The sequence below is a fragment of the Ylistrum balloti genome, unplaced genomic scaffold, assembly GCF_031769215.1.
Source record: "Ylistrum balloti isolate Yb309-2 unplaced genomic scaffold, AGI_CSIRO_Ybal_v1 Utg369732, whole genome shotgun sequence".
NCBI lineage: Eukaryota > Metazoa > Mollusca > Bivalvia > Pectinida > Pectinidae > Ylistrum > Ylistrum balloti.
This window is the reverse complement of record NW_026781946.1, coordinates 52,362-75,305: the sequence shown is the minus strand read 5'-3', so window position 1 is coordinate 75,305 and position 22,944 is coordinate 52,362. Positions and strand designations below refer to the sequence as shown.

The following is a 22,944-nucleotide window of genomic DNA, read 5'->3' as shown; positions in this document are numbered from 1 at the left end:
TCCAAAGTTAAGCATATTATGTTATTTGAAAATCGTTAACACAGATTAATTACCAAATTTAAATGTATGCCAGATGTAATTGAACTGATTGTAAACAGTTTACATAACTGAATACCATGTATATATTATCATTGTACATGATTAACAAGAGGTCTTGTAGGGATCTTTGTGCCTACAATCATTTAATTTTTATTTATTCTTTAAAAGTTTGACCATTTTTCTTCTTTTTTTCATCTGTTTTTGTACTGGAGTATACCAAATTTCAACATTCTTCTGAAGAAATAGTGATAATAATCTTTCAGTGCTAAACCAAAAATTGCTGCCTGTTTAGACATTTTCTTTTTTCTGATCAGTTCAAAAATCAACTAGGGACAAAGACATCTCACAAATTAGTGATAACAAACTTTCATTATTGAAATCCAAAATGGCCACCTCTCTGCCATGTTTATGCCTGACTAGTCCCAAGATCAAACAGACACAACAAGGGACAAAGAAGAACCTTCATATGAAATTTGTGTGAGATTTATCCAGTAAAAGTATAAAAGTTACCAAATCATAGTAACTATATCAGTGATTTAAGTGTAAAAGTTACCAAATCATAGTAACTATATCAGTGATTGAAGTGTAAAAGTTACCAAATCATAGTGTAACTATATCAGTGATTTAAGTGTAAAAGTTACCAAATCATAGTAACTATATCAGTGATTTAAGTGTAAAAGTTACCAAATCATAGTGTAACTATATCAGTGATTTAAGTGTAAAAGTTACCAAATCATAGTGTAACTATATCAGTGATTTAAGTGTAAAAGTTACCAAATCATAGTGTAACTATATCAGTGATTTAAGTGTAAAAGTTACCAAATCATAGTAACTATATCAGTGATTTAAGTGTAAAAGTTACCAAATCATAGTGTAACTATATCAGTGATTTAAGTGTAAAAGTTACCAAATCATAGTAACTATATCAGTGATTTAAGTGTAAAAGTTACCAAATCATAGTAACTATATCAGTGATTTAAGTGTAAACGTTACCAAATCATAGTGTAACTATATCAGTGATTTAAGTGTAAATCACTGCAGTAACCTTTAAGAAGTTAAAAATGTGAAAATGTTCATGGATGATAAAAATTGGATGATGCACAATGGTGGACAAAGAGGGACTATAAAAAGTCACTCAACTTTGGTCTGGTTGACCTAAAAATTTCAGTCAAAAAAGCTCTTTTGAAACAAGAGTATTTAAAAAAAAAATCACTTGACCATTTATATCTTAATGAAATATTCATGCTACTGATAGAAAAGAAAGGTATTTTTATGCAATAATATAAAGTGGACAAAAAATATACCATACACTGAAACTTAATAATCAATTAACTTTCATTTTCAAGGCAATCTTATTTTTGTGGTTTTATTGATTCATCAAAAATGTGAAATATTGACCCTCTGAAGTATGTCAGCAGTATTCATCCCAAAAATACATCAGCCATTTTGTTTTGCTAATCAGTCCCAAAATTAAGAGATCACAAGGGACCAGTGGAAACTGTTAGAAAATGACTCAAAAACTTCTCTTGAAATGATGATTACAGACTATGACTGTCAAAAACCAAGATGGCCAATTGTGAGCCATTTTATTATTGCTTTCTTCCAATCAGTCCCAAAATGGACTATCTAAGGACCAAGGCAAACATACATATTTAATTGGAGAATAATCCATCAAACGCTTCTCCAAAATAGTGATAACAAGGTTTGTTTAAGGGTGGAGAGACAACGAATGCTGGATGTAGGGTTACTAAAACAGTTCATCAGCTGATGGTGGTGGGGTATAGACACAACAATAATCAATCAAAAGATTCTTCACAATATTTAATTTTTCTTTATATGATAGATATGACATTGAAGTATACAAAATAAAGCACTCTTACATTCTGTGCAAGAAACCAACATCTTGGTTACTGATCTGTCGTTCCAGAGATAAAATATCATAGTTCAAAAGACGGCATGGCAAAAGGTTTTACATACAAAAGCTCCTCTTAAATTGTTTATTTTGAATGACACCTACTTTGGGTTAAAGAAATATGTCCTGCTGTCCTCTATTAAGTTTGTTGGTTGTTAAAAGTATCAACAGGAGCAAGACAAACAAATATATACCGTAACAATAAAAACAAACATACAGATTCAAATAAAATCTTTACCACTTAAATGAGCTCCAAAACCTGCAATGGTGGAGAAAATCATTCATAATGCAATAACTTCCACAACGTCAGTTCATGAATTCTTGAATTACATCCTTTGTTTTTATAGTCAGCATGAAACAGCTACAGTATCACTGACCACTGATATTTCTTGTCGATTACATCGCTATCGCCATGTAAACCAGCTGTGTGGCAGTTTAACATTGAGCATTTCGTGACAACTATTCTGTTTTATTACACTGTACACTGTAATGAGTGAACACTTGGCTTGATCCTCATTACATACAACACTATAATACACACTAAAATCATCCTTCCTTAGCTGGAGTGTTATTGCCTCTTTTCCGTCCTCTGCCCCTGAAAAATCAGATTAACTGTGAATCATATATACTGTTGGGGCTAAACTTTGTTATAAAAAATTGTTTTCTTGGGCACTTTGTTTTGTGGATAAAAAAATCTCTATAAATCTACTCACATTATTACATCGTTTTTGTAATTTCTCCAACTCTTCATGTGCATTGACAAGATCTAGATTTCAAAAGGAGTTAAATGTTGGACCACAAAATTAGCCTGGTTGAAACACTGACCTTATCTTGGATGATGACTTTGGAGTACGGGGGGCGTCTGGGCTCTTACAGCTGCGACACTTCCACTGCCCATTGGGGATGGATCTGAGACCAACACAGAATGTGTGGTAGCCCCGGTCACATCTGTCACAGAATATCATCTTGTCCTGAAAACAGACACCACAAAAGTGTATGAAATTGACACAGTAAGTTCCATTTCAGATCAAGACATAGTTATCTCCAGTTGGAATAAGACACTAGGCTGATCGCAATTCAGTAACAAGGTAATTGGTTTTAATCTATATGATTTCTTACTAATGAGGTCTGTATCATATATACCCTATACACCTATAATAATTGTGTTAAGAGAGTTAGTTCTCCAATCATACAGATCAATATATTCCACGAAAGTTTTACAATCCATTCACTTCCAACTTACAGATCCATACATTCCACGAAAGTTTTACAATCCATACACTCCCAACTTACAGATCCATACATTCCACGAAAGTTTTACACTCCATACACTCCCAACTTACAGATCCATACATTCCACGAAAGTTTTACAATCCATACACCACCAACTTACAGATCAATACATTCCACGAAAGTTTTACACTCCATACACTTCCAACTGTTAGCTTTACTTACCTCATCATATGGGTCCATACACTCCACACAAGTTTTACACTCCATACACTGCCAAGGATATGTTTTGATAACTGTCACCATCTCTGTTGTCAGATCCAGACAAGTAGGATGACCTAAAAGCATAAATTATTGGATAGAAATTTCATTATAATTATCAAATTTTGCAATAAATATGTAAATGAATGTAATTTACTTCCAAGTTAAGCTTATTGGTAAGCTTTTTATCAACAGTATTCACATGTGCCCTAATTTTTTCTTAGAGATAATAATTTATTTTAAATCATATAAAACGATAGAAAAAGTAGTGTTTTACTGAGATATTGAAACAAGAAACAATGAAGACAGAAGACTTACTAGAATGTCAGCCAGACAGTATAATGAAGTATACTTACCAAACTTCTTGCACTCTGAACATTGGACCATATCTTCATCTGCCTCCCCCTGTTTCTCACACATACGACATGTCAGGTCATCCTGACCCTGAATTGACCAACAACAACAGATTATTTTTTTCAAACTTTACAATTATATATAATCTTTAAAAGAAAAAAGAGTACACTGTGTAAACAGTCTTCTACATACGAGGATACTGACCTTTTCTCCTTTGGCCAGGTCTTCAACCATCTGACCACTGTCCTGACCACTGCTGTCATCAGACTCTCCACTGCTGCTGTCATCATCACTTTCCGAGTCAGAGGCACCACCAGCCTTAAACACAGAATTCTTACAAAATTAACAGAACACTAGTAAAATATCAAAGTGCTAGTTTTCTTTGTACTTAAAAAATAAACATATTATAGTCAACTGCCTATACAGCTAATATGACCTTGACCTTACCTCTGTGTCTTTTTCTGATCCCAGTATTGTTTATTGTGAAAAACAAGATCAACTAACATTGCCCTCACTAAACATTTACCTCAACAACCTCAACATCCTCCTCAAATCTAGACATAAATCTTTCATAACAAATCCTGGACTTGAACCTAGCATTGAATGTTGACCTTGACCTTACCTCAGCATCCTCTTCTGAAGCATCTTCAGACAAGACCTCCTGAGGGTTAGCCAGACTGTTCCCCATCTGTTTTGGTGGATTATACAGAGCAGTATTGAGGGGTAGGTACTTCAGCTCCTCTGGGGAATGACTGTTCAGTGAAATTTGATAAAATGAATCACCATTCTATTTTAAAATATCAGATGTGATAAACATCCCAATTACTTATCGATGTAGTTTTCATTAATCTTTTAAATGGCCTCTTAACTTCAATATGTAGTGAAATTAGCATGATAACAGCCTATGGTGTTTCGAATAAGACCATGTAGTCATTTACAGTGAACTGGTAAGGTAAAATTTTCTAAACTGGTAAATATTATGTAATACATGTATTTGGGTGATCTAATGTTTCAGGTACATATATATATATATATATATATAGTGAAAATGTGATTATATATATATATATATATATGTAATATTCTATGTACTAACATTTCTGAGACCTAATATTGGGGTGACCTACTCTAAGAAGCAGTGTTTGGATCATCTGTTTGTAGTAACATTATGGTGACCTACCTTTTGTAGTAGAGAGTAGTATTTGGGTTTCCTTCTTTGAAGAAATATTGGGTGACATTTTTTTGTAATATTTGGATGACATACTTTTATACATTTTGTAGTAGTATTAGAATGATCTACTTTTTTGAAGTTACAATTTGGTGACTTCTTTTGCAGTACTTTGGAGACCTAATTTTTGCAGTATATAATATTTCAGCTGTTCTACTTTCTATACTACCATTTGGTTGACCTTCTGGTAGCGATATTGTAGTGACCTACTTTTTGTATTACTATTTGGGTCACCTACATTTTGTTGTAAGACTTGTCTGACCTACTTTTTGTTGTAAGACTTGTCTGACCTACTTTTTGTAGTAATCCTGGTACTGGCCTGGAATCAATGTAACAGGATAAGGACTTGGTGATGTCAGGTCAGCAGGCAGCACTTTAAACCGACCAGCTGGATAGTGAACATTCTGAAATAGATAAAAAGATATTGAACATATCTCTTACACAACAAGCACAGATGACAATTACATTGATACTATGTCGTTTGATTTTACTCCCAGTTAAGTAAAGGATAGAGATATAATATCACAGTTGTAGTTTACTTGAGCTTGAATTACTGAACCCAGTCCCATTTATATAACAGCATTATGACTTAAACCCCTCCCATTTATATGGTAGTGTCCCCTCCAATTTATACTCTATTAAATACAAGAAAATACCAACATGTCAACATAATCATAATCCAAGTTTAAATTCCATAAAACTATGATTTACTAAGATTTACAAGGAGACTCCAGAAAATGTACAAGGAGAAGGAGACCAGGTGTTCCAGAAGAGTAAGTGTCTTCTGCTTCATCAATGACACCTGTCGTGTAAATCTTGTTGAATCTAAGAAAGTAATATCACATTCTCAAATGAGAAAAAGTTATACCACAATGGAACCAACATGCAAATTTACAAGCATCAAACATGTCCATCTTCATAAAGCACAAAGAAATAAAATGTTTCTTAATGAGGTCACTATGACAACCGTTAAACTATCCTTCAATCCCATGTACAGTAAACTGAAAATTAATTTGACTAAATAACAACAAGGTGATAGTGAAAGCATGTTGATTTGGTGGTAGATGGGTGAAATTCTATGGGCCCCCTTTTCTCTGTTTAGAAGAAGCCTGCTATGTCTAAAGAAGATGACAATGTGATCATCAAAAGGTCAAACATAATTTTTGTATTGGTACGTATATATACCAACGGCAGGAAAAATGTTAAACAACATCTTAACACATTTCCTACTAAACAGACTGACAATGTAAATATATTACAATAAAGTATGTCTTAGTTACTGTTGTCTGTGGTTTATTGTAAAATCATGTATTTTCCAGAGGCTCAGATATTTTGTGGTTTTCTGAAAATAATACATCTTTGTTGGCACTTAAATCTGTGAACAAATCTTGTTCAGAAAATTCATTAGTTCTGTAATCAAAGTCTTATCAGTTCATGGACTTCTAAATGTGTGAATTCAGAGAACTCATAAATTAAAAAAATAATCGCCCACGTATGATGAATAATTCTACAGTAATTACAGATGTAAAACTTATGGTAAAATGTTGAACAGTTTTATACTTTAACTTCTATGACTTTAAGAGATTGCTGTACTTTAGAATGTAGGGTAGGTACGTTACTTACAAACGTCTGAAGATCAAAATAGGCTTTGCGTTCCTCCTTTCTCTCTCTGAGGAAGACTGTGTTCCATTCTGATGCAGACTTCATAGCCTTCTTGATGTACTCAGTCATCTTACTTTTCTCTAACTTGGGCTAAACAATACAATGTGATTATCAGCTACACGGACTGGTTGTTAAATCATAGTTACAAAAGTGTAACAATTTGATAGTTTTGATGATTCCAAATGATGGTAAACGAATAAACAGCATTATATCTTTGATGATGATATGATGACCATGATATAGTTTAAATGCCAATGTAATGAACATGTGATAGTTTCGATGACAATGTAATGAATATGTGATAGTTTTGATGACGATGTGATGAATATGTGATGACTTTGATGATGATGTGATGAATATGTGATAGTTTTGATGACAATGTGATGAATATGTGATGGTTTTGATGACAACGTGATGAACATGTGATACTTTTAATGACAATGTGATGAATATGTGATAGTTTTGATGACAATGTGATGAACATGTGATAGTTTTGATGACAATGTGATGAATATGTGATGGTTTTGATGACAATGTGATGAACATGTGATAGTTTTGATGAAAATGTGATGAACATGTGATGGTTTTGATGACAATGTGATGAACATGTGATAGTTTTGATGACAATGTATTGATGAGAGTGTGATGACAATGTTTTTATGACAGCATAATGTATTAAAGTTAAAACAAATAAGTTCTGAATTTTCATTAATTGATAAAATGATTACTCTCATGATAATGCTTTCATGTTGACGACATGGTGAAGGAGATTTTTGAGGACAGACTCACCACTTCATAGTCTTTGTGTTTCTCCTTGATGGTCTGCCTCTCTCGCTCATGCAGTACAGCTGCATATTCCTGTAATTATAAAGTTATACAGTAATCAGCAGAAGACATCTACTCCTGAACAATGGTCTTGACCTCTGACCTCAAGTATAAATAGCACTGAAACTGAAATCTTAATCCTCGGAGAGGTATAAATTTGACAATTACTACATGTAACCAAAGCAGATTAGAAGTTAGATAGAAATACTAAGAAAAAAGAAAATAGAAATGTGATAAAAGGACAATACTAAATGTGGACCTGGTCTCAAACAACTGAAGCATAGAAAGACAACAGGTATCTATTTTATAGTACTTAGTAGTAGAATCTCTGGGCCATCCTTTCTTTAAGTCTAACACAGAGACAAACTCCTTCATTCCGCCTAATAAAGTAATTTCCTACACTCTGGATTTCCTTTTGTAATGTAATTCTCTACATTCTAGATTTTGTCTAGTAATGTAATTCTCTACACTCTGGATTCCCCCTAGTAATGTAATTCTCTACACTCTGGATTCCCCCTAGTAATGTAATTCTCTACACTCTGGATTTCCTTTTGTAATGTAATTCTCTACATTCTAGATTTTGTCTAGTAATGTAATTCTCTACACTCTGGGTTCCCCCTAGTAATGTAATTCTCTACACTCTGGATTCCCCCTAGTAATGTAATTCTCTACACTCTGGATTCCCCCTAGTAAATGTAATTCTCTACACTCTGGATTCCCCCTAGTAATGTAATTCTCTACACTTTGGATTCCCCCCAGTAATGTAAATCTCTACACTCTGGATTCACCTTAGTAATGTAATTCTCTACACTCTGGATCCCCCTAGTAATAAAATTCTCTACACTCTGGAATCCCCCTAATAATGTAATTCTCTACACTCTGGATTCCCCCTAGTAATGTAATTCTCTACACTCTGGATTACCCCTAATAATGTAATTCTCTACACTCTGAATTCCCCCTAATAATGTAATTCTCTACACTCTGGATTCCCCCTAATAATGTAATTCTCTCCACTCTGGATTCCCCCTAGTAATGTAATTCTCTACACTCTGGATTACCCATAATAATGTAATTCTCTACACTCTGGATTCCCCCTAGTAATGTAATTCTCTACACTCTGAATTCCCCCTAGTAATGTAATTCTCTACACTCTGGATTACCCATAATAATGTAATTCTCTACACTCTGGATTCCCCCTAGTAATGTAATTCTCTACACTCTGAATTCCCCCTAGTAATGTAATTCTCTACACTCTGGATTACCCATAATAATGTAATTCTCTACACTCTGGATTCCCCCTAGTAATGTAATTATCTACACTCTGAATTCCCCCTAATTATGTTATTCTCTACACTCTGGATTCCCCCTAATAATGTAATTCTCTCCACTCTGGATTCCCCCTAATAATGTAATTCTCTACACTCTGGATTCTCCCTAGTAAATGTAATTCTCTACACTCTGGATTCCCCCTAGTAATGTAATTCTCTACACTCTGGATTCCCCCTAGTAATGTAATTCTCTACACTATGGATTCCCCCTAGTAATGTAATTCTCTACACTCTGGATTCCCCCTAGTAATGTAATTCTCTACACTCTGGATTCCCCCTAATAAATGTAATTCTCTACACTCTGGATTCCCCCTAGTAATGTAATTCTCTACACTCTGGATTCCCCCTAGTAATGTAATTCTCTACACTCTGAATTCCCCCTAATAAATGTAATTCTCTACACTCTGGATTCCCCCTAGTAATGTAATTCTCTACACTCTGGATTCCCCCTAGTAATGTAATTCTCTACACTCTGGATTCCCCCTAGTAATGTAATTCTCTACACTCTGGATTCCCCCTAATAAATGTAATTCTCTACACTCTGGATTCCCCCTAGTAATGTAATTCTCTACACTCTGGATTCCCCCTAGTAATGTAATTCTCTACACTCTGGATTCCCCCTAGTAATGTAATTCTCTACACTCTGGATTCCCCCTAGTAATGTAATTCTCTACACTCTGGATTCCCCCTAGTAATGTAATTCTCTACACTCTGGATTCCCCCTAATAAATGTAATTCTCTACACTCTGGATTCCCCCTAGTAATGTAATTCTCTACACCCTGGATTCCCCCTAATAAATGTAATTCTCTACACTCTGGATTCCCCCTAATAATGTAATTCTCTACACTCTGGATTACCCCCAGTAATGTAATTCTCTACACTCTTGGTTCCCCCTAATAATGTAATTCTCTACACTCTGGATTCCCCCTAATAATGTAATTCTCTACACTCTGGATTACCCCTAATAATGTAATTCTCTACACTCTGGATTACCCCCAGTAATGTAATTCTCTACACTCTTGGTTCCCCCTAATAATGTAATTCTCTACACTCTGGATTCCCCCTAATAATGTAATTCTCTACACTCTGGATTACCCCTAATAATGTAATTCTCTACACTCTGGATTCCCCCTAATAATGTAATTCTCTACACTCTGGATTCCCCCTAATGTAATTCTCTACACTCTGGATTCCCCCTAGTAATGTAATTCTCTACACTCTGGAATTCTCCTTCATTCGGAATATTGACCTAATTGTTGTGATGTACACTTTTGTTAAGAAAACTAGAAGCATCATCCAGAAAACCTGCCTAACCAATAGTTCATGTCTAAGCTAAATGCCTGTTGTTTTAAGCACAGAAATAGTTGATAGTTGGTCAGACATATAGGTTATATAATCTGAACTTCTCTGTAAACCAGGCAATTTTTAATCCTAACAGTATCTGGTGTAAAGAGGATCTACTTGACGCGAACAAAATAATATATGTACATGTGCCTCTTTATAAGTAACGCTATAAGTAATATGGATCAGGTCATTACAACTGTATCTTATAACCACGCATACTTACAGCATATTTATCTGGGTAGTCCCTGTGCATCAGATCATACACCTCGTCACTCCGAATGGCTGTTAATCCTAAAACACATCAAACAAAAGAGGATAGGATAGACCAGTTCTGACAGGACATTTATCAGAGATCTGTACTATAGCAAGGAATAGGAGTATTATCAATAGAATTGTCTCTTTATATATTACACACTGTAACCTCTGAGATGATCGTACATGAGAAGAAGAAGAAGAAAGAAGAAGAAAGAGGAGGAGGAGGAGGAGGAGGAGGAGGAGGAGGAGGAGGAGGAGGAGGAGGAGGAGGAGGAGGAGAACAACAACAACAAGGGAAATAAATAAAAAGTACTGAAAGTAACAAGTGACCAATAAAAAGTATTAAAAGTAACAAGTGACCAATAAAAAGTACTGAAAGTAACAAGTGACCAATAAAAAGTACTGAAAGTAACAAGTGACCAATAAAATGCCTGAAGCTTCTGTAATGTATCGTGCTATAATTTCATGCTTTGTTTTTCAGTTATGAATCACCCACGATTGATGGATAAACATATATCATTAATACTCACAAATTACAATTTCTGCAGTTTAGTTAAAATTACCATTATATACTTGTACATCTAACTGTATGAAACACAGGTGGAGTAAGTTGTGAAAAATTGGCCGGAGATTACCAACAGCTCTTCTTCTGAAGAGAACAGCATGAGTGGTCCTATTGGATTTTCACTGCCAGAGGTAATTAGGTGACAGGTGTATACAGTGTTAGCGGAAGCGTTAGGTAATCTGACAGTAAAAGTGTTACTTGTAGTTAGTTACCTGTAGCCCTAAATCTGATCAGTCATCAGCTTCAGCAGCAGGTGTCTAATGGTATAAGTAAACACTAACTAGTTCTGTCCTTTGGTACCACTGATACTATTTCACTAGGCACAGCGACACCAACATGGCCTTTGCCTTTTCATTAATCTATAATAAGTCATAATTACTCTTGTATATTGATTTTTGTATCAAAATACACCAAACAAAGAAATACACTACAGAGAATTAAATAAAGGCACATCATAACGGCCAATCAAAATTTGAACTGTATCTAGCTTCTCTACGGGAGCCCAGAATTTGATACAACATATCCTCAAATGTTAATAGAGGATGAGTTACTTGAATATCATAGCCCCCAAATGATAAATAGAATATTTCAGAATCCTTCTTTCATTATAAATATGACAGTTTGACATTACAAAATATGTTGTTTTTATATGAATGGAGGGTTTGTCCTCTCCTCTGGATGGGGTAAAGGAGGTCAAGGGAATAAAATCTCTTTAATTTGTCAGATCTAATTCAAATTAGAAATATTTTGTGATTATTTTGTTGAAAGGCAGGTGAGCATTACTGGCACTCTTTAAGTTTGTTTTTAACCTAAAGATTGTGTTGAAAATGTAATCCTTAATCCTACAAATGACACTGGTAGCTATAAAGTGTCAGATGTTTTACTTAAATTGCCAGGATTATAGAACAGGTGTGATGACTGGAGTGTTAATCAGATGTGCATCATATAACCTTAATCAATCACTATATTCTGTAAGGTAAATGTTCTGTGATGTTGATGACCATATCCATGTTTCATGTTTACAAAATTTATTTCATTCTTTATCAACACTTCGATTTTATTTTTAGTCAATAAACATATCCGAGTCAATTTTGAGAACGTAAATATCTACTCCAATCAAACTGAGGATTTGACCCTGACATACAACATCAATATCTGTAAAACACCCGGACACCACTCTATACAGAATTACAAAAAACTTAAGATGATATGTTAAAGTAAAAATGTTTGAGCACTTTAAATAGATTAATTTCTATGAAATCAACGTCAACATCATGTGACTAGCAAGCATCCCTAGCAACTGTCTGTTATGACCAATCAACTGTCACCACTGCCTCTATTACCTAAAGTTGCTGCATGGAATTGGCATTGTATTGACTGACCATCAGTAACCAATGACAGAGGGGCACCATTGCAATACATGATGGCTTCTGAATTCCAACCCAACTTTACTTATGACATGCACGGTAAGGAAGACTTTCTAGTTTTAGAACAATAATACATCATCTAGACTTCTTAATCATGATGCGATGTGTGCCTTTTCTCTGATTCTAGATATAAGTGTAAATTTTCATAAAAAGTGTGTCTTGAACTATTTTCTCAATATTTGTGAAACTCTGATATCGTGACAAAGTATACAGACTTTATATGAAACCTGTTTTTCTTATTTTTTTTAGATTTATGATTTAATTACGATAAAAATATTGAATGAAAAATTATCTCAAGCCAAACTATTTTAAGATTGGTCTTTTTAGTTTCTAAATGTTTGCCTATATTTTGATACATTTTGTAACCATTCATTTTTTTAATACTTTCTGAATTTTTGCATAAATAACAGTAAAATATTTTTCTTTTATTATGTTTGAATATTGTTTTAACAGTGCATTAATTTGAATTGTATTTTTTTTCTTTTAGATTTAGGTGTTAATCATTGTATAAAGTTTATTTTTTCATACTTTTGAAATTTCAACATTAATTACAATATGACATTTTTCTTTTGAAAACTTTGTAACTTTGTGTAAATAACAAAAGATGTTTTACACAGAATGTATAATGTGTCAGCTATGAAACCTTTCTAGAAAGGAAAAAGGGGTGCCTTTCTTTCATTATTTATGAAATTAAAAATAAATGTGTATGGTGTCTCATAAATACATAAACTTTAAAAAAAAAAAACTAAAAAAGTTGCCGTTGTAAAATAGCTCAGCCAGTTAGAGCAGACCTTTTTTCTTTTCAGATGTTAGTTAGTCCATATGAGGTATATACTTAAAAATATTCAAAAAAATTGGCAAGTTTACACATGTAATATAAAGTTTTCTTCTGGGCTTTGTCCTCTGCTGATATAGATTTCACTGTGATAGTCAGCTAATGTTTATATTCTTCTCATGATTATATGTTTATTAAGTTTGTTTTGTCTTACATTAGATAAACAATAAGAAAGTATTCCCTTACTATTTATATTTATTTGGTATTCCAGCCTTTTAGAATTTACAGAATTATTATCAAAATAAACAGGCAATAATTATTTGCTTGTCTCCATTATAGCAAATCCTGATAATTAAAATGATTATTTTTATAATCTTTTACACCTCTAATGTTGTTGATCAGATTTCAATGTTGAATACTTAATGGCCCTCTAACTAAAAATATTATACATAAAAAAGACTACTTGATATCAACTCCTAAATAACTTTACAAACAAATAGCTAACATGGTGATATTGTATAAGAAACAAGATATTCCAGATGAATCTTTATACCCCCCATCCCATGATATGACCTTCATTAGTTAAATGTACAGTTGATCTTTTCCTTTCTTTCCTGTTCTTTCTTCTTTCTGTGTAGTATCTTATTTTCATTGTGAATGTAATGACACAGCCCAGGCCATTTCAATATTTCTTTACTTGAGAAATGGACTATGGACATTATCTGATAATATTTATCTTCTATTGATACTTCATAAAGTAATCACTATTTCATTTTACTTGGTTGACATGAACAGTGTTATTTTCATCTAATCATCTTGTCTGAATTTTGCTATGAAATTTCATGGAAGTCATCAGTCAGGTACACATTTGGTGGTTTTTAGTTTGTCATGCAGTATTTTACTTGGATTGGTGTTTACAAAATATAAAATCATCATTGTCAGGTTATTCTGTTTATTCATTTGACTGAGTTCTTTTATTGGATATTATAAATAAAAGGTTTGATGAAGAAATCCTGGCGGTTTCATTAATTACAAAGCAATTCAATTACCTACTGACAGATTACAACTTCCTTCTGAAACAGGTTTTTATATGACTATTATATAACATAATATAATATTATATAATATAATAAAATATAACATTATATAATATAATATATAATAAAGCCATGTCCCTGGACGTCGGGGAATACATGACATAGTTATAAGGTTTACAGATTGAAAACACCTCTTATTCAAACTCATCTGTTTCTAAATTTCCTCTCCATATGGGAGCTGCCAGCATATTGAAGTATAAAGATGTATGACCTCAAAATCAAGCATATCAACTTTTAAAAAATCCAAGATGGCCACCTATCTGCCATTTTGTCTTTCTAATCAGTCTGAAAACTAGTTAGGCACAGCTAAGCACTAAAGGTAAACTCCATAAGATATTCATGAAAGATTTATTCAATGCTTCTCAAGAAACGGTGATAACAAGAATTGTTTCAGGAGAGACAATGGACAGACAGATGACAGACAGATGACAGACAGATGACAGTCAGACAAACAATAAAAAGAAGGATGATTAAAAAAAGAACCTGAAATTAATCAAAGAATGTGAAAGGTAACAATAGGTAAATAAACAAGAATTGCACAAAATTATGTCTTGTCTGTTCCACTTTGTTAAGTATTTAGTAAAGTGATTTTAAGCAAAGTACAAAATTTATGATTTTTTATTGCAATAGCAATTGTATATAATAAGAAATGAGCTAAATGCGAAACATTGAAATACAAATTTTCCACATCTCTAGTTTTCAGAATTGCAGGATTAAAAAATCTAAAAGATATTTTGAACAACAATGGATATGTTGTTGTCTGGTGTGTTATGTAGCTATATACCAAGAAGGATAAAGTTATAAACTTGTACTTTTAGAGCCACAGATCTAAAAGCATAAACTTGAAAGTGAACTGTAGATGTTGCTGTCACAGCTGGAAAAGTAATGTCGTAGTCGCCCTTCCGCAACATTTCATTGCAAGCGAGACAAAAAATTTCCCGTCTTCCGACAGAAAAAGCCACAAAAAATTATAAGAAGACTAATAAACAAGTTTTTATTTATCCAAACCAGGAGAGAAATTGATTCTGATGGTACATTATCTACCCAACCATGTCATCATTATATGTATGTACCACACTGTCAGGGTATTTCAAGGATTTTCATGTTGATTAAAATTTGCTTGGGGGAACTGAGAATAGTTTTAAATGCCAGTCCAAATTTAAGGTAGCCATATTGGATTCTTTATATAGATAAAACATCAGCATGTTTCAATATTCAAAACTTGATCAAGGGTTCTTTATTTGGTGTTTGAAGTGCCAACAAATGTCTAAGCCGATCAGAAATCAAATAGTCATCTTAGATACTGAATCAGCAAATAGGAAAACGATATCTTGATATTTTTGTTTTTCTTTAGGCAATACAATGATCTTTCGAACCTTATCTCATTAAAATTCTCCACAGTAAATTGAAAACCTTTCAACATTGATTTATTTCCATTAATGAGCCATACACTCCTACATTCAAGTGGTATACCTTTCATTAATCAAAACTTGCATATCTAACCTATTGTCTTATTTCTTACAAGTTAAGTTAATAATACAAGTTTCTAGCAAAGTTTGAAAATGGCTATCAGCTGTTAGAAGAAAAAGATTCCAAGTAGACAAGATGAAAAATTGAAGATGCTGAGAAAATCACTGATTGAAACTAAAACCTTTCAGTGACTTACATACATGTAAGGGTTAGATATATGTTTTCTTTCCATCAATGATCGTTTGCATTCAATGAATGAAAATTCATCAACCTGTCAGTGGTGTGTGATAAAAAAACAACAAGCAAGGAGATATTCTAACTATCATCAGAGACAGTGTTCGTAGTAAACAAGGACCCGTAAAGTGTAGCATTATCCCCTGCACCCAGCTGTTGGTGTAAAACCCAAATATGATATATGTAATACATACATATATATATACTGGTATACCAATTTGTATTGAAGGTGTATCCTGGAAAGGAAAGTAAACACTAATTTTGTGGGGTTTTTTTTGGTTGTGTTTCCATGGTAACACAAAAAATATAAAAAATGAAATGTTGTCAATAGCAATAGGTACAAGTAGGACAAATACTTAATATCTACTTCAAGTTTTGTCAAGTTCAATTGAAAAGATTTTAAGTTATAGCCCGGAAGGGCCCATGGTCATACGCACGCATACACAGACAGAGCCCAAATTAATATCCCCGGCAAATGTGTTTTGCAGGGTATTATTATAATTGGCAGAGACAATGACAGAACACTTCAGGACCAGAATATCTTGATAGCAAAAAGAAATACTAAACACAGAGTGGGATGGGGGAGAGAGTAATAATTCTGAACATGACAACATCAGAGTCTGACATTCTTCAATCCTGAGATCGATATTTTGTCTCACATTATCAAGGAGTCAAACAATATCAAACATCACAATAATCATCCTCCACGAGTCCATGCCTGGTAATCAGCCCACATCAATGTCTACTGCAGTTCATTATGTTAACCCTCGTAGATACTTGCCATAACATACAGCTAGATTAGAGAGAACTTCTCTTTTGCTCGATCAGTTGAGCGTCAGACTAGTCAGCCAGGGGTCCCACGTTTGAATCCTAGCTGAGGCATTGAAATAAATAATGACCTCTGTTACACTGATGCCTATGTAGGGACCCAAGAATGATACTTAAACATGCTCTGCAAGCATTGCTGTAACCCCTGGAAACTCAAGGATGAGTTCTTTCCTGGAGGGAGAGTGTATGTAATCTTGGTAAATACTAGCCACAATATACTGCTTGGGTAGGGAGAACGTCTCTTTAGTTCCATATCAGGGTATATTCGAGCATCAGACTTTAGTTCAGTATTAGTTCAAGTTCTTGTGTTTGCTCCCTGGGCTTATTTACAGGATACATATGTTAATAAATCACACATGTACAGTACAACAACAGCAGTCTTACCTAGGTCACACTGTGTTTCAGTTACTGCTCCCTTCTCACGCAAAAACATTCGTTCATTCATCTCCACTGGTCGCCTCTGAAGCTCTGTTACCAAAATAAAGACATCTTGTAACATGTATTAATGGTGAAGAAATCAAGGTCTATTTCACAAAAATACATAGCAAAGTTCCATCAAGGCAGTTTATTGTTGTAATATCTTATTCAACTCTCTATGAATTTTGATGGTATTTTTTTAAGAAACCTATAATGTATTCTGCCATTGGATAATTGAGATGCTGAGGCCTTTAAATGACATAAAAATGAGAAAGTAATCCAAGATATAAAAATAGATGTAGAAACTGAAGTGAAATAATAGAAAAAAAAAGTTTAAATATCATACCATAATTAACAATGAATTTTTAAACTGTCTACATATAATTCAACATACCTGGGTATTTTCTCTTGAATGACTTAACAGCCAGGAACTCACTAATCTGCTCCTGTAGCATGTAGTACTCTCCACTAGAATCTTTCGGCCACTGGTACTCAAATACTTTTGAGGCTGGAAATGTATGGCTACAAGGAAGGAATTAATATCAATATAATATCATCACTGAGTTTTTGGGACAAGATAATTGAGTCCTGGACTCATTCTTTTGTACAAAAATTTCTGATTATTACATGTAACTCTTCACTTTCTTTGAATAAATGGATGAATCATACAAAGACATATTCATATGTATCACACAAGACTTATTTCACAAATGATAGCTAACATGTTATAAGGAAGATAACTCCAGCAATAACATCAGACTCACTTTTCCAAATCATCAGAAACAGCTTCTACATTAGCGCCACTACCGGTACTGTTCTGGCGTGACCGTTTTGACGGTGTAGGGCCTGCAGACACTGAGCCTGTGTCTACGATGCTAGAGGCTGGAGTTGCGGGTCCTGTTGTATCATACATCGCAGTCTCAGATTGTACTGATTCATTATCTACTTCCATACGAAGTTGTAAGGTGTCAGCAGAAATCAGACCACTTTTAGGATCAGTCTCGTTTACCTGATTAGTACCTTCCAAATGTTCTTTTTTAGACTCAAGAGAGGAACTTAAATCCTCTAACACAACATCACTGTTCTTATTTGAATCGTCCCTGAGTGGATCAATATTTTCCATGTCTTTGCTATTTTTATCCTGATCAACACTAGTCACAGGTATGTCTTTTGGTAGCTTCAATAGTTGATCCTCACAGACAATCTTGACTGCAGCTTCCGAAGCAGGATGCCTTAATTCAGAATCATCTGTCATTTCTACATCATCTTTGTTCTGTTCTTCTGGCTGACTTTCTTTCTCTTGTTCATGTAACATTAACGGTGAAACTTCTTTACTCAACTGACGCTGTTCTGTCATACTTTCTTCCTTGTTGATAAATTTTTGTTCTAAAGCTGTAACCTCAGGTTGAGGAATACTTTTGTTTATTGCGACATTTTCACCTTCCATTAGTGATATTTCACCAGTTGGTTCGTCTTGATGTTTAATTTCTGTGAAAGGCTCCTCATCAATTTCTGTTATTTCTGTACAAGGTTCATCAGATTTGTCTTCTATTTCTATCATAGCCCCACTTGTTTTGTCCATTATTTCTACACTGTTCCTTTCAGCCAAGTCTTCTATTTCTGAACTAGCCCCCATAGTTTTTTCCATTACTTCAAGCCCTTTTGATTGTTCTAACTCCGTTGTTTTGTTTGTTATTTCTGTATTAAGTCCTTTTGACTGATCTACTTCTGAATTGTGTGATTGTTCTTTTCTCGTGTCTCCTAATTCAAGACTCGAACACATTTGTTGTGGGCCACTATCTGACAAAGGTTGATCAAGCCCCTCTTCCTTTTCTTTGACATCTTTATTCTCCTCAGACATGCCGATACATGGATCTTGATCTGTACTACTCTCATTGACCTCTTGATGATGACTGACTGCAGCACTAGCAGGCTGTGTTGTATCCTAAAATAAAGAGAGAATCAACCAAGATATCAAGACAATGATAAATTTAATCATTCTTTTTGCTAGTTTTTATATTTCAAAGCATTATAATTACTTAAATCACAATAGATATTTTATACAAAAGAAAATTTCAATCTACATTTACAAATAGTTTTAAAGGGTGCATGTAGACATATACACATTTCAGTGTTTGCAGTTGTGAAAAAACAGAGAAAATACACATTCCTGTTGAGTGCCCTAACTCAGAATCAAAGCTGAGCCAAAGAAACTTGATCCTTGTGATGAGTGACAGAGAACACATTGAACACTATGTACAAGCCACACCCACCTGCTTTCTTTTACATTACCCCCTATATTTTTATTAGATTTCCTAAACCTTTCAACCCGAGACTCAATATACCACAATGGGTGGAATTTCATTGGATACCAATGGGAATGAACAGGAAAAACTCATATTCTTGTCAAATGCCTTGACCAGGAATCAAACCCAGTTCCCTGGTGTGCTAATCACCTGGCTCTAACAAATAAGCCAGGGAAGCATGTTCCATCAATTGAGTGACTGAGACTTTTTAACACTATGTACAAGCCGCACTAACCTGCACTTATGCTGCTGGATTAAAATGATAATCTGATTACATTGAAATAAAGAAATATTGCAGGAGACTCTAACCTTCTGAAAGATACTAAATACAAACTGTTAAGTTGTAATAGAGGTAACACTATTGTTCTAATGTGGTGAAAAATTGGTCCTTGGAAAGTATGTATGGTTTGCAAGTCAGTCAAAACCTAACTTTACATTCAATAGTAATTGAAAACCTTTTCTGAAAATTTGCACTTCATGAAATCAATGTATTAATAGTGTAGTTCTCAAGTGTTTTGGGTGGCATGCAATTAAAAGAAGCTTTCAAGTAGTAAATTAGTCTGTACTCCAGAAACAGAACAAAACCACTCTCGCTCCAATAAGTGTAACATTCCAAAATGTATTATTTGAGATGGTCTGGAAACTGGAAGCAGCATTCCAGTGGAGAAACAGGAAGTTTTAAGCCTTGAAAAGGAAAAAATGATGCAATTTTGCCATTTTTATATAATGCAGAGAAAAGGGATTTACGACAAACAAGCTTACAATTAGTGTTGCATGCAACACTTGTCCCTTGTTATTAATTAATTTTTTTAAGCAACATGGACTTTGAGGGCAATGAACAGATGTCTCATTTTAACAATTGAAAGTCTTCCCTAAAAAAAAACCAGTGTCTTGACAGGAATGATGCAAAAATAAGCAAATAACCTGGAGAAAAGCTTTATATGCACTCCATTGTGCTTAATACTGTATGTCAGAAAGGACCTACCTTTGTGTAAAATAATAATCTTTATTTATTTTACAACAATTGCGAAGCAAGTTTTTCGAACTTATATTAATCACTCTTGTTGGCTCGGATGGAAGCGCACGAGAGGTCTTAGTGTGGGAGAAAAATGGAGTACCTGGGGAAAACCCACATGGTCAGGCAGGTGACCCTATACCTTTCCACATCCATTCCAGGAATTCAACCCCAGATGGCTAGGTGAAAGGCGAGTGTGTTACCACTGCGCCACTTGACCATCCATATAATATTACATTGCATCAAGTTAAAATCCTTTCCAAATTTATTATCTGGAAACCAAAACATGACCAAAAAAAATCATTTTTAGTAACAGTGACCTTCATAGCTGACCTTTCAACCCCAATTTCAATTCCACTCTGTATTAACTCATAAGCTAACATTATATGGTCTTTCATTGTAGACCATCCATCATTTCTCAACTTATCATCCATCATCTTGAAACCAACATTCAGACATACAGACAAATGGACAGACAGATGGAAATAAACACTATAGCCCCTCTGGTTTCACCAGCAGGGGACTAAAACAAAAAAAAAGAAGAAAGAAAATGGTCTGCATGTCTACAAGTCTGGGTCACAGCTAAGCATAATAGTTTGTTAGAGTTTTCTCCCTTGAATTAAGTTAAATGATCTGCATTTCATACAACCTGTGTTTGTAAGCTCCATATGCTTTGCAATACTTAAGTGCATAATTTGCATAATTTGAGAAATGAATTTAAATCTGCTTCTACCATATACTGATCACTGATTTGGTCATTTGGATTGTTAAGGTGGGGTGCATCAAGGACAATTGTTTAATATCAAATCTCAGAAAGGCAAAGAACTTCCTATTCTGTTGATGTTATAAAGAAAGGGTCTTTCACGAGTTTCCATGTCCTCTGAGTAACGAAATGAATCTGAACAGTTTTCATTTTACCAAGCCAGATGGCAAAGTGAAATGACTTGGTCTAGAACTTTATGAGTCTCAAATGGAATGGAAAAAGTAATATGATGTTTATCTTATAACTTTCATACTTTTGTAGACGTGCATTAAACCAGTATTTTATAAGACAGATGTCAAATCAATCCAGTGATATTTTTTTCTTTGTAGGCTTTCTTGGGCGATGTTATTTATTAGGATCTATCAGGAAAATTAATGGATGCAGGCTAAAAGCCTTTTTATTCATATCAACAATATATATACAGCAAGTAAATTTATATCCTCAAGTACAAAAGCTTTGCAGAGCCAACTGTTGAATTAGAATTTAAACATTACAATGACTATTTTCAGTGTTCATCAAACAATACCTTGAAATGGTAAATGTTTCTGTATCTATGATATGTTGCAGTAAATTGTTCCATATATTTACTATATTCTGTGGCTAAAGAAAACTCTTCTTATATCCAGGTTACAACAGGTTTTTTTTTCCTTTTCTGAATGACCCCTTGTTCAACTTAACATATCATGAATATGTTTCACAATTCTGAAAACATTTATGGTATCCCCTTTCATTCTGCAATGTTGAAGCATAAGAGATTAATCTCTTCGAGCATTCCTTGTACAATAAGTTCTTAAGTCCTGGGGATTGGCTTTGTAGTCGTTCTTTGTACTTTCTTGATCAATTCGATATCTGCAACACTAGACGGACTCCATACCCTTACTGCATACTCTTAAGTGTGGTTTAACAACGGCTTTGAATAACGATCTGAACATGAAATTTTCATCACCATTGATACAGTGAGAACCCTCAGCCAATCGTAGATTCTGTAAGTATTATCATGCGAGTGGTCGTAACACAATTTATACAATGAATGTTACTACACGGATAACATTAACAGGGTGGTTATGTGATAAATTGTTTCGTGTGTATCCTATCACCAATCATCACTAATCGTTACTTACTGTAAAGAAATGTTTATTCTGAGACATTCGATGTCTGTTTTACCATTTAACGATGGAACATAGTTTTTGAAGAGAAGTGTAGTAAGCAATAACACATAAGAACCTCACACTTTCAGAAGCGTCACTTTGAAGAAAAAAATGTATGGTAAACAAAGAACGGATTCACTTTTGCACATTTTCCTTGGCATATACGACCCAAAGTTCCTTCCTTAATGACCCTAAACATCAAAACTCATGTGCAAAATCTATTAATACCTCTATTGTTCGTCTATCGTCCTTCATTCCATCAATAATATTCTTGTCTTTGTCGTTTTCGATTTTGCCGGCTTCGATGTCGGCCATTGTTGCAATAATTGATGTTTTCAACACAAAAGAGTTCCAAAAAACTAATTTTCTTCAATATTTTCTCTATACTGTTAATTAATACCTATTGACTCTAGCAGAATGAAAATTTCCCTGACAAACAATCTTCCGATAACATTAATTG

The 22,944-nt window shown here is 34.0% G+C and overlaps 1 protein-coding gene across 1 annotated transcript; it reads right to left on the bottom strand.

Moving 5' to 3' along the window:
* Positions 1 to 1,845: 1,845 nt before the first annotated feature.
* LOC132542999 (PHD finger protein 10-like) lies at positions 1,846 to 22,799 on the bottom strand. Its single transcript, XM_060206452.1, has 14 exons — positions 22,713 to 22,799; positions 18,017 to 19,197; positions 17,647 to 17,774; positions 17,220 to 17,303; positions 10,408 to 10,475; positions 7,476 to 7,544; positions 6,648 to 6,776; positions 5,319 to 5,428; positions 4,419 to 4,548; positions 4,001 to 4,114; positions 3,799 to 3,886; positions 3,407 to 3,519; positions 2,777 to 2,922; positions 1,846 to 2,546 (listed from the first exon to the last, which is right to left on the bottom strand). Exons 1-14 carry the CDS (start codon positions 22,797 to 22,799, stop codon positions 2,498 to 2,500), a joined length of 2,496 nt encoding a protein of 831 aa, XP_060062435.1. The 3' UTR covers positions 1,846 to 2,497.
* Positions 22,800 to 22,944: the final 145 nt, after the last annotated feature.

Bases quoted from the DNA above. Each gene is read 5' to 3' on its own strand.
- LOC132542999 (XM_060206452.1), bottom strand. From the start codon at position 22,799: ATGGCCGACATCGAAGCCGGCAAAATCGAAAACGACAAAGACAAGAAT. The intron at 5,429-6,647 runs GTAAGTAACGTA...TATCTATTTCAG, and splicing joins ATTTTGATCTTCAGACGTTT to AATGTTCACTATCCAGCTGG. The intron at 3,520-3,798 runs GTAAGTATACTT...TTATGCTTTTAG, and splicing joins TTCAGAGTGCAAGAAGTTTG to GTCATCCTACTTGTCTGGAT.